The following is a 13,161-nucleotide window of genomic DNA, read 5'->3' on the forward strand; positions in this document are numbered from 1 at the left end:
AAAAAAGTTGCGTAGAATGTGTATCGCGTCAAAACAGTAGATTAAATAAACACTTAAGAGTTAATGTTATACTTCCATTAAGTATAAAATAAGATTTTGTGGTATCCACTAATGTAAATATTTTAAATTGAAGATCGAATTCATTCAATGCATTCTTATAGGGTCGAGGAGTGTAGCTGTAAAAAATCATCAAAATCGAAGCTAAAATAACCGTTAAATTGTGATTTTTCGTTTATAACCGTCGAAAACTTTTGTTTTGTTACCTAATCTCTGAATGTTTTTATTTTCTGATTTTATACGTATGTGATCTCGGAGTATGTACAAACAAATTTGACGGTTAGATCATTGAAAAAAGTTTCATAGAATGTGTATTGCGTCAAAATGGTAGATTAAATAAACACTTAAGAGTTAATGTTATACTTCCATTAAGTATAAAATAAGATAAATATTTTAAATTGAAGATCAAATTTATTCATTGCATTCTTATTGGGTCAAGGAGTGTAATTGTAAAAAATCATTAAAATCGGAGCTAAAATAACTGTTAAATTGTGAATATTTGTTTATAATCGTCGAAAACTTTTGTTCCGTTACGTAATCTCTGAATGTTTTTTTTTACGATTTTTTACGTATGCAATCTCAGAGTGAGTACAAATAAATTTGACGGTTGGATCGTTGAAAAAAGTTTCGTAGAATGCATATCGAGTTAAAACGGTAGATTAAACAAACACTTAGAGTTAATGTCATACTTCCCCATCAAGTATAAAATAAGATTTTGTGGTATCCACTAGTGTAAATATTTTAAATTGAAGATCGAATTCCTTTAATGCATTCTTATAAGGTTCAGGAGTGTAGCTGTAAAAAATCATCAAAATCGGAGCTAAAGTAACCATTAAATTGTGATTTTTCTTTTATAACCGTTGAAAACTTTTGTTCTGTTACCTAATCTCTTGATGTTTTTTTTTTGTGATTTTTTACGTATGTGATCTCGAAGTGTGTACAAACAAGTTTGACGGTTGAATCGTTGAAAAGCGCTTCATAGAATGTGTATCGCATCAAAACAGTAGATTAAACAAACACTTAGAGTTAATGTTATACTTCCATAGAGTTAGTGTTATACTTCCATTAAGTATAAAATAAGATTTTGTCATATCCACTAGTGTAAATATTTTAAATTGAAGATCAAATTTATTCATTACATTCTTATAGGGTCGAGGAGTGTAGCTGTAAAAAATCATTAAAATCAAAGCTAAAATGACCGTTAAATTATGAATTTTCGTTTATAACCGTCGAAAACTTTTGTTCCGTTACTTAATCTCTTAATGTTTGTTATGTACGATTTTTTACGTATGCGATCTTGTAGTATCTACAAACAAGTTTGACGGTTAGATCGTGGAAACTAGTTTCGTAAAATGCATAAATTTGCCTAAATTTTGAAGTGGGAAAAGTAATTTGTGCTAAATTTTTATTTATGTTTTTCAAGTATTGATTAGACAATATTTAGTTTGTGCGATGACATTTTCATTGTACAATTCTCTTTTTGTTTTTTTATCGCATATTTTACATGGATTATTAAACCAAAAATGTAAAAATTATTTATTAAACCAAACAATTATTTATTTTTTTTTTAAAAACATATTCTATTTAAATACATATTATTTATTTATTTATTAAACCAAACAATTATTATTTTATTTTTAAAATCGTAACAAAATTTTGAGGGGGAATTTCAAATTTTGGGGGAAAATTTAAAATTTTCAAAGGGAATTTTGGGGGGATTTTTGCCGCTATTTTGTTTCTGTCGTTTATAACCGACATTAATGAAAAGTTTATGTCATTTTTTATTTAAAAAACTGTTTCTGTCGGTTTTAACCGACAGTAATGAAATTTTTTCACAATATAACCTCTCCATCTCTTCCTTGCTCCGGTGCTTCTCCTTTCCCCCTTTTCTTCTCCAGTCATTTTCTTTGTCAACACAAGCTCATTTTCTTTGGCATTAGTCTCAAGCTTTGATTCCACAGAAGGGGATTTACTATTTTCATCTTTCGCAACAACACCATTTGCATGAGACTTTGAGCTTTCAGATTGCAGCTTGGTTTTGCCTCAATCTGATTTTTTTTTCTTGTTGTTCTTAAGGGTTTTAAGAGGTGTCCCAAGTCCCTCAACCTTCAACTCATTTTTAGCCTTCTCATTTGACGGTTTCTTATCTTTGTCTGCATTCGTTTGGTCTTGCAAGTGTTGTATCCAACAAGCTGCAAGTTCCCATCTCACAAAATTATCATAATCTAGCTCCTCTTTCTCAAGCTTAGCAAGACTTTCTTCTAACACCCCCTCAACAAAAACACACGAGGCTGGAAGATCTTCGTGTTCCAGAGTTTGCATATGTGATGCCGGTTTATTGTGCTCTGAAGGTATTGTCTAGTCAAGTAGTAATCTTAAACTGCAAAAAACAAGGTACTAGTTAGGCTCTTATACTAACAACTCCATAACAAAAGGTTGGTAGCTTTACATAATACTCACTGACACATTATTGCGTACCTGTTGATATTAAGGGCATTAGCACCATTGCTCCCTTGCCTAAGACTTTAAAGGGCCCTGAGGTTTTCGAGATCGAGCTCTGACGAGGTTTCGCATGGTGAATGCAGAGAATATAGAAAATGCAGAATTTGTTTTTTATTATTAATATATTTTCTGTCGGATTTTGCTTAAAATCCGACAGTAATATACGATTTTTGTCGGTTTTTGGACCGCCAGTTATAGATAATTTTGTAGTAATGAGTGAGGGATATAATATCTAGGGGTTCAAGGTGGCAAGTGGGTAGCAGATCCTCAATAAGAATTTAGGATGACCCTTGGGTTCCTTTGTCTAGTCGATCACAAATTTTCACTCCAAAGCCGGCCAATTCACCTCTTCGTATGGTTAGTGAGTTGATTGACCATATAGCCAAAGTGTGGAATCTCGACCTCATTTCTGGCCTCTTCTCTGCTCCGGAGGTCAACATAATCCAGTCTATCCCCCTGAGCATTCGAAGTCTAGCAGATTTACTATCATGGCACATTGAGAAGAATGGGAGATTCTCAATAAAGAGCGCCTATCACCTTGCTTGGGAGTGGCTCTATCCAAGCAATACAGGGTCTTCATCCTTAAACCGTCTCGGGAGATCAACCTTTTGGTCCAAGATATGGCCCCCAAAGGTCAAAATATGCATGTGGCGCCTTTGTAACGAAATCATCCCCACCAAAGTGAACCTCGCTAAGTGCCACATCACGACTAATCGTGCGTGATGTGCAACCACCCCGAGGAAACAATCCACCACTTACTGAAGGAATGTCCCTTTGCTAAATGTGCTTGGTTATCATCCCACCTTGGATGCCCTATCCGGGACTCCTATCCCTTATCTTTCCTCTCTTGGGCCATAGACAATGCGGGTATACTAAAATTTGAAATGTTCGATTCCTTTATGATGATCTGCTGGGCACTTTGGGGTGCTAGAAACACAAAGCTTTAGAGTTCTAAATGCGATCCTCCGGACACTGTAGTGCTCCGAGCTACTCAGTGGTGGCTCTCCTTTCTCTCGGCAAACGAAAGAGTGGTCCCTACCCCCTTGCAAGGTTCGGCAAAGTGGTCCTGCTTTCATTCGGGTCGCCTCAAACTCAACATTGACACCTCCTGGAACCGGGTCAATTGTTCAGGTGGCTACGGTTTGATAATAAGGGATGATTCAAGAGGCTTCTTGGCTGCCAAATGTGGAAGCTTCCCTGATATTTTCTCCCCCTCCAATAAGAACCAATGGTTGTTCGAATTGGTTTGATTTGGGTGTAAGAAGAAAGGGTTCTCTAATATCCTTTGTGAATCAGATTCACTTCAGATTATCGAAGCCTCACAGCAATCTTCGATTAACCGATCTTCTCTTGGTCAATTAATAGAAGACATCAAGTCGCTGGCTTCGGTGGTCATTGAAGCTCCTATCACCCATGTTCGTCAACAAGCCAATGTCGCAGATCATAGACTTGCTCGTCTCAGACTCTCAATCAATCAGTGCGTTGAATGGGTGGAGCATCCCCCTAGTATTATTTTCGACATATTAGCGGTGAATTGCCCCACATCTGTGTAACCCTTGAATGTACTATTTTCTCTTTGAGATGAATGAAATTCACTATCGATTCCTTCAAAAGAAAAAAAACAAAAAACAAGAATAACCCTTTTTTTGGGTCAATTGAATGGCACCCCTGTTTGCCTGAGAAGATGATTAAAAAGACAAATCAATATCAATACAAAAATAGAACCAACCAACCATTCTTTTGGTAGGCATAAAAGAAGACGTATACGAAAATGCAGTAAAAATTACCTAGTTATAACCAAAGAATTCATAAATCCATGACGCCATGGAGGCATGGACTTTCCTGACTCCCCCCCTCCCCCCAAAATTCCAAACCCAGCAATCCGCATCGAGAAGAACTTACATGTAATGGGTAAACAGCTAACGTAACGTCCCGTTCAATAATACAATTTGTGATGTTATGTTATTGAATTGGAACACCACGTGACAGCAAACCTATTTTATACAAGTTACTCTCATTCCCCCTCCCACTACCCTTGAAAGAGACGTGTCTAATTTCATTTCTTTTCTTCTAATTCACACAAGGAAATTGACACCCCACCTCACTCCTTGTATACCTCTCATCTTCTTTTTCAATTCTCTCAAGCTTCATGAATTTCCTCAACACTAAAACCTCTTTAATGGCAGTCATCAAACACAGAAAGCTCTTCCCATCTGCACCAATTTCCACAAACCAAACTGATTGTCCAGACTTTTGTGGCCCCGATTGCACGTACGACTGTTACCCTTATGCTGATTTCTACACACCACCACCACCACCAACTTCAGTTATCGATCAAACCAACCAAAACCACCATATCTCACCTTATGTGGTGCTTTTAGTCTCTTTGCTAGCCAGTTTTTTCCTTCTTATTGGGTACTATATTATTGTAGTGAAGTCTTGCACAAGTTGGTGCAGTCACAGAAGTATTGGATCTTCACCCTCTCAATCTACCAGCACGGATGAAGAGTTACTTGCAGATCAAGTAGATCATCCAATCTGGTTCATCTCCTCCGTTGGTTTGCAACAGTCAATCATAAATTCAATTTCAGTTTGTAAGTACAGGAAAGACGAGGGCTTGATCGAAGGGACCGAGTGTTCGGTTTGTTTGAATGAGTTTCGAGAAGATGACACTCTAAGGCTGTTGCCAAAGTGCAATCATGCTTTCCACATTCCTTGTATTGACACTTGGTTGAGGTCTCACACGAATTGCCCTATATGCCGCGCTAATATTGTGAGAGAGACTCAGATCAGTGCTTCCACAGACACAAATGGGGAACCCCAGATGGAGAATTCTGAGAGTGAAGGTGAAATAGGTGCAAATAATCAAGTGGGATATCAAGACGTTTGTGAAAACAGAGCTGGGGTGGATAATGAAGGTGAAAATATGCCAAAGCAGGAAATAAATTCAAATGAAAATTGGGTTCTTGAAAGAAGGTCTATCTCAATTATTTCCTCAATGGCTCCAACAAAGTTAGTCATCAAAGTGCAGAATGCTGAGAAAATGCTTTCGGACCTTGCTCGAAAGCGTCGTTCTTCGTTTAGGCAATGTCTACATATAAGCCCTATTTTGATGAAAAGGTCTTTGAGACGTAAGTGGAGCAAAATTTCAGTTGTTCCCCGTAAAGTTTGTTTAATTGTGTGAGATGTTTGTACTGTAATAAAGAGATTTCTTGTTTCTTGACATGGAAAGTGACATTTTATTAGAAATTTTGACTTATCAAAAAAGGAGATTGGAGCACCAAATGCAGAATCCAATTGCTGTCTGCAGCAAAATGCTCAAGAAAAGTAAAGCTACATGTGGTTCATAAGAAATTTATAACCAAGTTAACCGAAGTCCATTCATTAATCACTTATTTATTTTATTTTTGGATACACCAAAAGGAAAAGTGGAGAGCATCTAATCATAGTACTTTTTTGTACATGGGGTTTTCAAAAAGTAGAACATAAAAATGATCTTCTATAGTGCAACCAAAACGTAAAAAATGAGCCAATTTCCAGTCCAAGCTAATCTAAAAGGAAAGGAAAAATGATGTACAATAATGCTCACTAAACAACTACTGATACCTACATTTCGAATGTGAGGATTATAACAACAGAATTTCCTTCTGGAAAGTGCTAGTGTTGGAAGCTGCCAACAAACAGTGAGTGTGTGGGAGAGTTGCGCATAAAACTAACTTCTTAATCAGAAGATTGAACACTAAGTGGGATGTTGGTTTGGTTATGTTATTTTTTGTGCCCCAAGCGAACTAGGACTTATAATTCAGTGTGAATTTGGGTGAAATGTAAATGAAAGCAAAAAAGAAACTAAAACGAGAAACAAAATGTAATCATTTCATGATAGAGTCAAAACTACAAATATTTACAAAAGTAAAATATGGAGGAGTCCATCGAGGTCTCTAGGGTCGGACTAAACAAAACAGGAAATATTGCCTTATAGAGGTGATCAAGGTAGTTGAAATTGCACGTCAACCAAATTGTAACACGGGGTCGCAGAGCTATAGAAGTTTTAGATCTCAGGGGTCGAAGATAGTATTTGCTTTGAAGGTAAGCTTTGAGATTGTAATTGAAGAGCTGGAGGTTTTGCTAAAGACCAATTTGGATTTGTACTGAAGAGCAGTTGGGTTGATTAAAGAATCATTAAAGAATCATTGAGGTTCATATAATCGTAGAGATTGAATTTGACGAAGATCTTGAGCTTGAAGGCCTTTGGTTCTATTTATAGGTAGTGAAGAAGGAGCATCCTCGACCTTTAACGCTGAGCTGAAGCACGGACAGATCGGTCATTTGGCTCTAACGATTACTATAATTCTTGATTGGTGGCCTTCAGCTGTGTCTTGTAGCGTTTCGCACAATTGTTGCGGTGACATCAGCATGTTGGATGACATGTTCCTTGACATTTAGGGAGGTGAAATATTTTCAGGCTTGGTTGTCTGCACGTAGACACACTTCGGGGAGAATCCTGTCCAAGCCCTTGAATGGTTGAGATGAAAAGAGTTGGTCGTCCGAGCCCTAAGATAGGGTCCTAGCTTAGGTTTCGAAATTGGTGGGCCATAGTAGTTTGATCCCACAACAAACGTTTTTTTTTTAATTTATGGCCCAAACAATAATATAATTAAAAGAAATAGTAACAAGTAAATGAGCCAACTTCTAGTCGAGACTAACACTAATATGAAGACGTTGGGAGAATTGTGAACTATCAGAAACTAGTATGAGCATACAAATCAATGTAGAAGTCAAGGATTGAAATGCGATTGATAATATAATCAATGTAGGAGTCTAAAGTGAGCGTTACTTATACACTATAACCATTGAAATCAAACTTGGACTGATCTCATTTATTGGGTCTTGTGTGTTATATTCACCACACTACTAATTCAACGCTCATAAATTAGTTAAGTTGGCTTTATTTTTTTAGCATGAGTCCTTTTGATTTGAAATTCTTTTTTTTTTTTACTTTTTTATCAAACGATAGATTTAGTTAGATTAGATGTTGTATTAGTCACTGATAAAATTTGAATCTATGCCGTCATGCAATGGCTCAAAACATTTCCTTTAATTTGATATTATTCGCAATGTGCTTCTTGAAAAATATAACTCCTCTTGATTATCAATTATACAACTACCATTTCTCTTAATAAAAAGAGAACATATGTCTCATGATCATTGGTTGTCATAATCACTGCCACGTCAACCAAAGTTATTAAAATATTTGTTAGATGTTAAGTGATTTGTTCGTTGGTTAATTCATTACAAGTAAGCTTCTATTGTGATTAGTATATTAGGAATTGCAACTCACAAATGTAATCAGTCAGTCATCTTTTTAGAAATACATAAACCTCAGTTCTTCTCTAAACTTTCCTCTAGCTGTTCATATTTCTCAATTCTTCATTGTTCTTAGATTTTTCTTCAATTAATGTAGTTAATAACTATTTTCTCAGGTGAGTTCTAGACGCAGCTAAAATATTCTATAGGCAAAAATTTGTAAAGCTAATAGCTTTTTGTCTTTTATTGGCCCCAGTATAACATGTCAAAAGCAGAACAACTTTAATATGAATTGCAATAATTTCTTCCACGAAACTTCTTCATTCCCTTTTAATGGTAAATGAAGCTTCTTCGCTCTTGCTCAGAACTTAGATGATTAACTTGTTAGAAACGAAAGCTTTTTAACATTGAGAATTTCGTCGTGAGCCCTTAAACACGCCAAAGTGCTTTGTCCTATATTCTTCATTCACGAACCTTCTTTCTTGCTCACAAGTCAACATTCTAAAGCTACCAAAGCGCAATATCAAAAGCACTCCAGTAGTAGTAGTAAGATCATTTATAAACAAAGCAAAATAAGATAGGTCTGAGATGCAGTAAGTGCACGTAGGAGTGTTCGGGTTTCTTATGCATGTTGTTTATGCTAAATTTTTGAGGAATCTCGACGATACTAGAGAAAAATTAATTCAACTTAACCAATAAACAACACAACTGGGGGATATAAAATGTTACGGTCTTAACCTCGTCCTAATTAAAATTTAGGGTACCTCATACCGATCAGGAATACTATCTTCAACAGATAAAACAGCCGTCTGATTTCTAATCCATCGTCTTCAATTCCAGTTAGCCAATTTACTTTCTTCTTTTTTTTTTTTGTCAGAAAAAAGGTTGTTAGTTACCCTCACACAAGCCTCAAAATCAAGTTAACTTCCACATTTGGGATTAATTACATTTTCATAGACACCAACCTTTTCTTTCCTCTGTAACTTGTCCCGTGACAACAATAAAATGCTGCAAACCATAATGCAAATCTCATTACATTGAACTTAACTGGAAAAAAAAAATTCCAGTACGACTAAATTTAGAACTAATTGATTTGTCATATATAATCTTCCTGTCACAACATTTTTGTTTCTCACAACATGTATACTCATATGCATGTTGTAAAAACGAGTTTATCCATAATGCATGTGCAAGTTAATCTCAATTAATAGAAAATGAGCTAGGGTTTGGTTATATAATTTAAGAAGTACAAATATTCGACTGTACAATGGGGATCCTACCCTCCAATTGTAGGAATTGTCTCATTTCGTTCACGAGTAATGATAAGGAGACCAACTATTTAGACCAAATTTTATAAACTATATGACATGGTTCTTGATGATTGAATTATTATTTGAGTGTTGATTAACATATTTATTTTCTATTGATGACATATCATTTGATTTATGAATTTGGTCTAAAAAATTAGTTTACCTAGCATTATTCAGTCATTTCATAATTCAAAATGTTCGACTCCCAAAGAAACCAATATTATTCCAGCAGATTTATGTCAAAGTATGTAATTTATTTGACGATAGAATTATAATTTGCATCTTGGACAATACTGTATCATAAATTAAGTAACGATAGAGAAAGATGGTACTTAATATATCTTTTTTGGATGAGGACCCTCGTAGGATTCTTATATGGGAACTTTAACGAAAAGCACCCGGTACTGTTCACTTTAACGAAAAACTACATTTTTACACTAAAAAGTCAATCCTGGTACTATTCATTTTACCCTTTATTTTGTCCTTATCATTAAAACTCAAAGTTTTCAAGCCCTTTTTATTAGTTTTCTTTTCTTATATCATAGTCATTCATCATACATTGTGCGATCAGTTTTCGTTAGGTATTATTTATGTTTAATTTTAAATAAAAATATTCAAAATGATTTATGTTCGCACGATTTACGATAAACAATTAGGATACAAAAATCCCTAGGATCCCCACCATTTAGATCGGGATGGGATCCAAATCCATCTTTTCTGTTAGAGGTAATGGGAAGATGCTGTTGCAGTGATTATTTCAATCATTGTGCCTCACTGTAGACAATTAAATTAGTTTAATTTTTTCTCAATAAGCAAACATACACCATACAATATAATGCAAAAGAGAAGGAAGAAAAATTAATCCACTCAAACAAAAGGATTAAACTTTCAGCTAATTAAAGTCGACTTCTTGATTAATGCTGCGCAGCATTTGATTAACAGCTGCTGCTATTTCATCCACTGTATTGAGCAGGCACCCTTCTTCAATCTGTCCCAATTCACAACAAAAATTAATTTGGTTTCTAAAATTATAAAGACATATATAGTGAATTTAGTAAAGAAACAAAATGATAATTTGTTCTTATTTGGACAATTTTTTTTAATGCATGAACTCGAAGGATTCACATCGGACCCACTTGATCGATGCATACACACTTACACAGTGCAAAACCAAATGACAAAAATGTAACTTGTTCTTATTAATTTGTAGACAAACATTTTAGTGTAGAGTAATTCGAGGGAGACTAAATTTGAAGATTAAATTTGCAAACTAAATGATGTGTTATCGATAGGAATAAACACATTTATCAACATTTAAATAATAAATCAATCATTAACTTTCATGTCCTTTAGTTTTTAAAATTTTATCTCTAAATTTAGTCTCTCTAGCATTACCCTTTTAGTGCATAAACTTGTAACATTCCATCGTCACATCCCACTTGCTGCATTCACAGAGCAAAACCAAATGACAAAAATGCGGTGCGGAAAATAATATAATAAGACGGTGTGAACTGATTAGTAGGTAAAGTAATCTTCTTTTGTCCATTAAATAGCCTGAGATTAAAATCCAACGTTATTAAAAGCCTTGTGTTCCCGTCACTTCCTTGTTTACTATACTCCTTTTATTGTTAAGAAAACTAATGAAAAAAGTTTGAAAACTTTGAGTTTTAACGATAAGGACAAAATAAAAGGTAAAATGAATAGTATTAGGATTGACTTTTTAATGTAAAAATATGATTTTTCGTTAAAATGAACAGTACTATGAACTTTTCGTTATAGTTCCCTTCATTGTTTTTCAATAAAAAAAAAAAACTCCTGCAATTGTTGATATGGTTAATTTTTGTAACCGTTATTCGCACTCCAAACATTTAATTGTATACTCAAAACAATCTATATTTAAAAAAAAAAATACACTTATGAGAAATTCACGATGTAATTTTTAAAGTCACAATAATTATTCTTTTTCTGTCAAATTGATATGTTTTCTTGATAGGACAATATTAATTATGAAAAGGTAATGCAATCATTTGAAAAGACTTGGCTGCAAAACTGTAAAACTAATTACCTTAACGCTAACCGAGTAGAGGACCATTTCATCAGCTGTGGTGACATTAAGGTGAAGAACACTGAGCCTAAGGCTTTGAAACCCAGCCACCATCTTCAACAGCTGTCTAGGCCTTTTCTTGGAAAGTATCTTCAGGTTGGCATGGCTGTCCACCATGGTGACTTCTATGTCTGCTGCTGCTGCTGCCCACTGGTTGTTGTTAAACTGAGTCGTATTCAACTCGTTCGCTTGGAGACCAGCTGATTGGTTACACTGTGTTGCTCGAGTTGAGAATTGTGGGAAAGTGAAGAACTCTGCCAAAGGTTGTTGCTTGCTCCTCTTGTTGCTGTCCATCGACTGCAAAAGCTGCTCTAGCTCCTTCACAAAGTTTATGGCACCCCCAATAATTGATGCTTGGTCACCCTGTAACAAATATTCATAACAAGATTAATTTGCTGCAATCCCAAATCATATGGCTTTATTATGAAATTTTTACAATGGTTAGGTTTAATCCAAAAAAAAAAACATTTCAATCTAAAGAAAATGTAGATGCAAAAATCTTATCACTGAATTGGTTAAGCGCGTTTACTCTCGCACTTGAGGTTCTGTGTTCATGTATCTCCCTCCCGTAATATCACATTCGTATAAGGAAATAAAAATTAAAACATATGCAGCTATATCTGGCTAGGAACCCAATAATGAATTTTATTTTTGTGAATCAAATTTAATTAAACTAACCCTTTGAGCATAAGATTGTGGCATCAATGATCTGAGGACAGCAAGGTACTCATTCATTTGTTTGCGCCTGTTGCGCTCTACAACAATGTGCGTCATCCTCTGGTTCTCAATTTCCTCCTTGTTCTTGCTGCTCTTGGTGCGATGCCGTTTGCGGCGATTCGTTGTTGCTGGTGGTGGCGGGGGCGGTGGTGTTTCCATGGCAGAGAGGTGTCCTGGTGGGCAAGATTGATCAACTGTGCAAGCCTCAGGTGAGGAGTTAGGATCCCAATCTTTCACATTTTGCAAAAGTGAAGGAAATGATGAGCAGTAGTCCCAATTTTCATTGATGCCTTGTTGGTCTTGTAAGCTGAAGTCACTGCCCCAAGAACCACCTCCATTAAAAGAGTAGTAGTCTTTGCAACCAAAGCCAAATGGGTACTCTTGTGGGTAAATCACAGCTTCTAATGCCATGATTTGATCACTCCAATAACTTTTTAACTACTGCAGTATCTGTTTATAGTAGTGAGTGAAAGTGTACGAGGGGCTTTTGTGTGGTTCAAAAGGGAAAAGGAAGTTAGAAGGGTGAGGAGGTTTTTTCTTTCCTCCAAAAGAGAACCCAAATCAAAGAAATTTTTATTAGGGTTGAAGTTAGCTATGCCAAAGCACTACACCCAAAAGACCAAACAAACACACCCTTTTATCATCTCTAAATAAGAAACTCGATCTGGTTTCTTTTTAAAGGAGCTTTAGCCAAGAAAACGAAAAGCTACATTGTGTTGCACGTGAGATTTTGTGTAGACTAGTCACTCCACCAGAGGTTAAAGAGATTCTCTTTTGCTTCTATGGCCACTTACATGAAATATGTTCACTATCACATTGATATCCTGATCTAAAAATACACTCATATGAAAAACAACTACGCACAATAATACCCTAAATCAAACCTCACGTGATAGTGAACTTTTTCTATGTAAGTTCTTTACCCAGAAATAACAACTATATTGGTTAGACTAAATAAATTACAAAAACATTTTATTTGTATTCGAGCTACTGATTGCACTACTGATTACACCTTGTACAAAAATGAATTTGAATGCGTAAATAAGTACAATCAATCGTCTATACAAACATGCAAGGACCGAGTGAGTTATGACTCTAACCATTTTACGTTATAAACTTAGGATGCATCAATGGCTAGAAAAATCCAAAAGCTCACTTGTGTAGATA

General features: G+C 35.4%; 2 protein-coding genes across 2 annotated transcripts; one reads left to right on the forward strand and one right to left on the reverse strand.

Annotated features, from left to right (window-relative positions):
- The first annotated feature begins 4,599 nt into the window (after window positions 1-4,599).
- LOC126631264 (RING-H2 finger protein ATL54-like) lies at window positions 4,600-5,808 on the forward strand. Its single transcript, XM_050301435.1, has one exon. It carries the CDS (start codon window positions 4,709-4,711, stop codon window positions 5,741-5,743), a length of 1,035 nt encoding a protein of 344 aa, XP_050157392.1. The 5' UTR covers window positions 4,600-4,708; the 3' UTR covers window positions 5,744-5,808.
- Window positions 5,809-9,962: 4,154 nt separating this feature from the next.
- On the reverse strand, window positions 9,963-12,724 carry LOC126630994 (transcription factor bHLH96-like). The gene is made up of 3 exons (XM_050301154.1): window positions 11,956-12,724; window positions 11,239-11,640; window positions 9,963-10,161 (listed from the first exon to the last, which is right to left on the reverse strand). The coding sequence occupies exons 1-3, from the start codon at window positions 12,403-12,405 to the stop codon at window positions 10,066-10,068; spliced, it is 948 nt and encodes a 315-aa protein (XP_050157111.1). The 5' UTR covers window positions 12,406-12,724; the 3' UTR covers window positions 9,963-10,065.
- Between the last annotated feature and the right edge of the window lie 437 nt (window positions 12,725-13,161).

This window comes from Malus sylvestris, chromosome 8 (genome assembly GCF_916048215.2).
Source record: "Malus sylvestris chromosome 8, drMalSylv7.2, whole genome shotgun sequence".
Lineage (NCBI taxonomy): Eukaryota > Viridiplantae > Streptophyta > Magnoliopsida > Rosales > Rosaceae > Malus > Malus sylvestris.

What these genes read in the sequence shown, in the direction of transcription:
- LOC126630994 (XM_050301154.1), bottom strand. Translation starts at nt 12,405, where the DNA reads ATGGCATTAGAAGCTGTGATTTACCCACAAGAGTACCCATTTGGCTTT. An exon ending in CACAATCTTATGCTCAAAGG is followed by an intron (nt 11,641 to 11,955) that starts GTTAGTTTAATT and finishes TATTTGTTACAG; the next exon opens with GGTGACCAAGCATCAATTAT. An exon ending in TCTACTCGGTTAGCGTTAAG is followed by an intron (nt 10,162 to 11,238) that starts GTAATTAGTTTT and finishes GAATTGGGACAG; the next exon opens with ATTGAAGAAGGGTGCCTGCT.
- LOC126631264 (XM_050301435.1), top strand. Translation starts at nt 4,709, where the DNA reads ATGAATTTCCTCAACACTAAAACCTCTTTAATGGCAGTCATCAAACAC.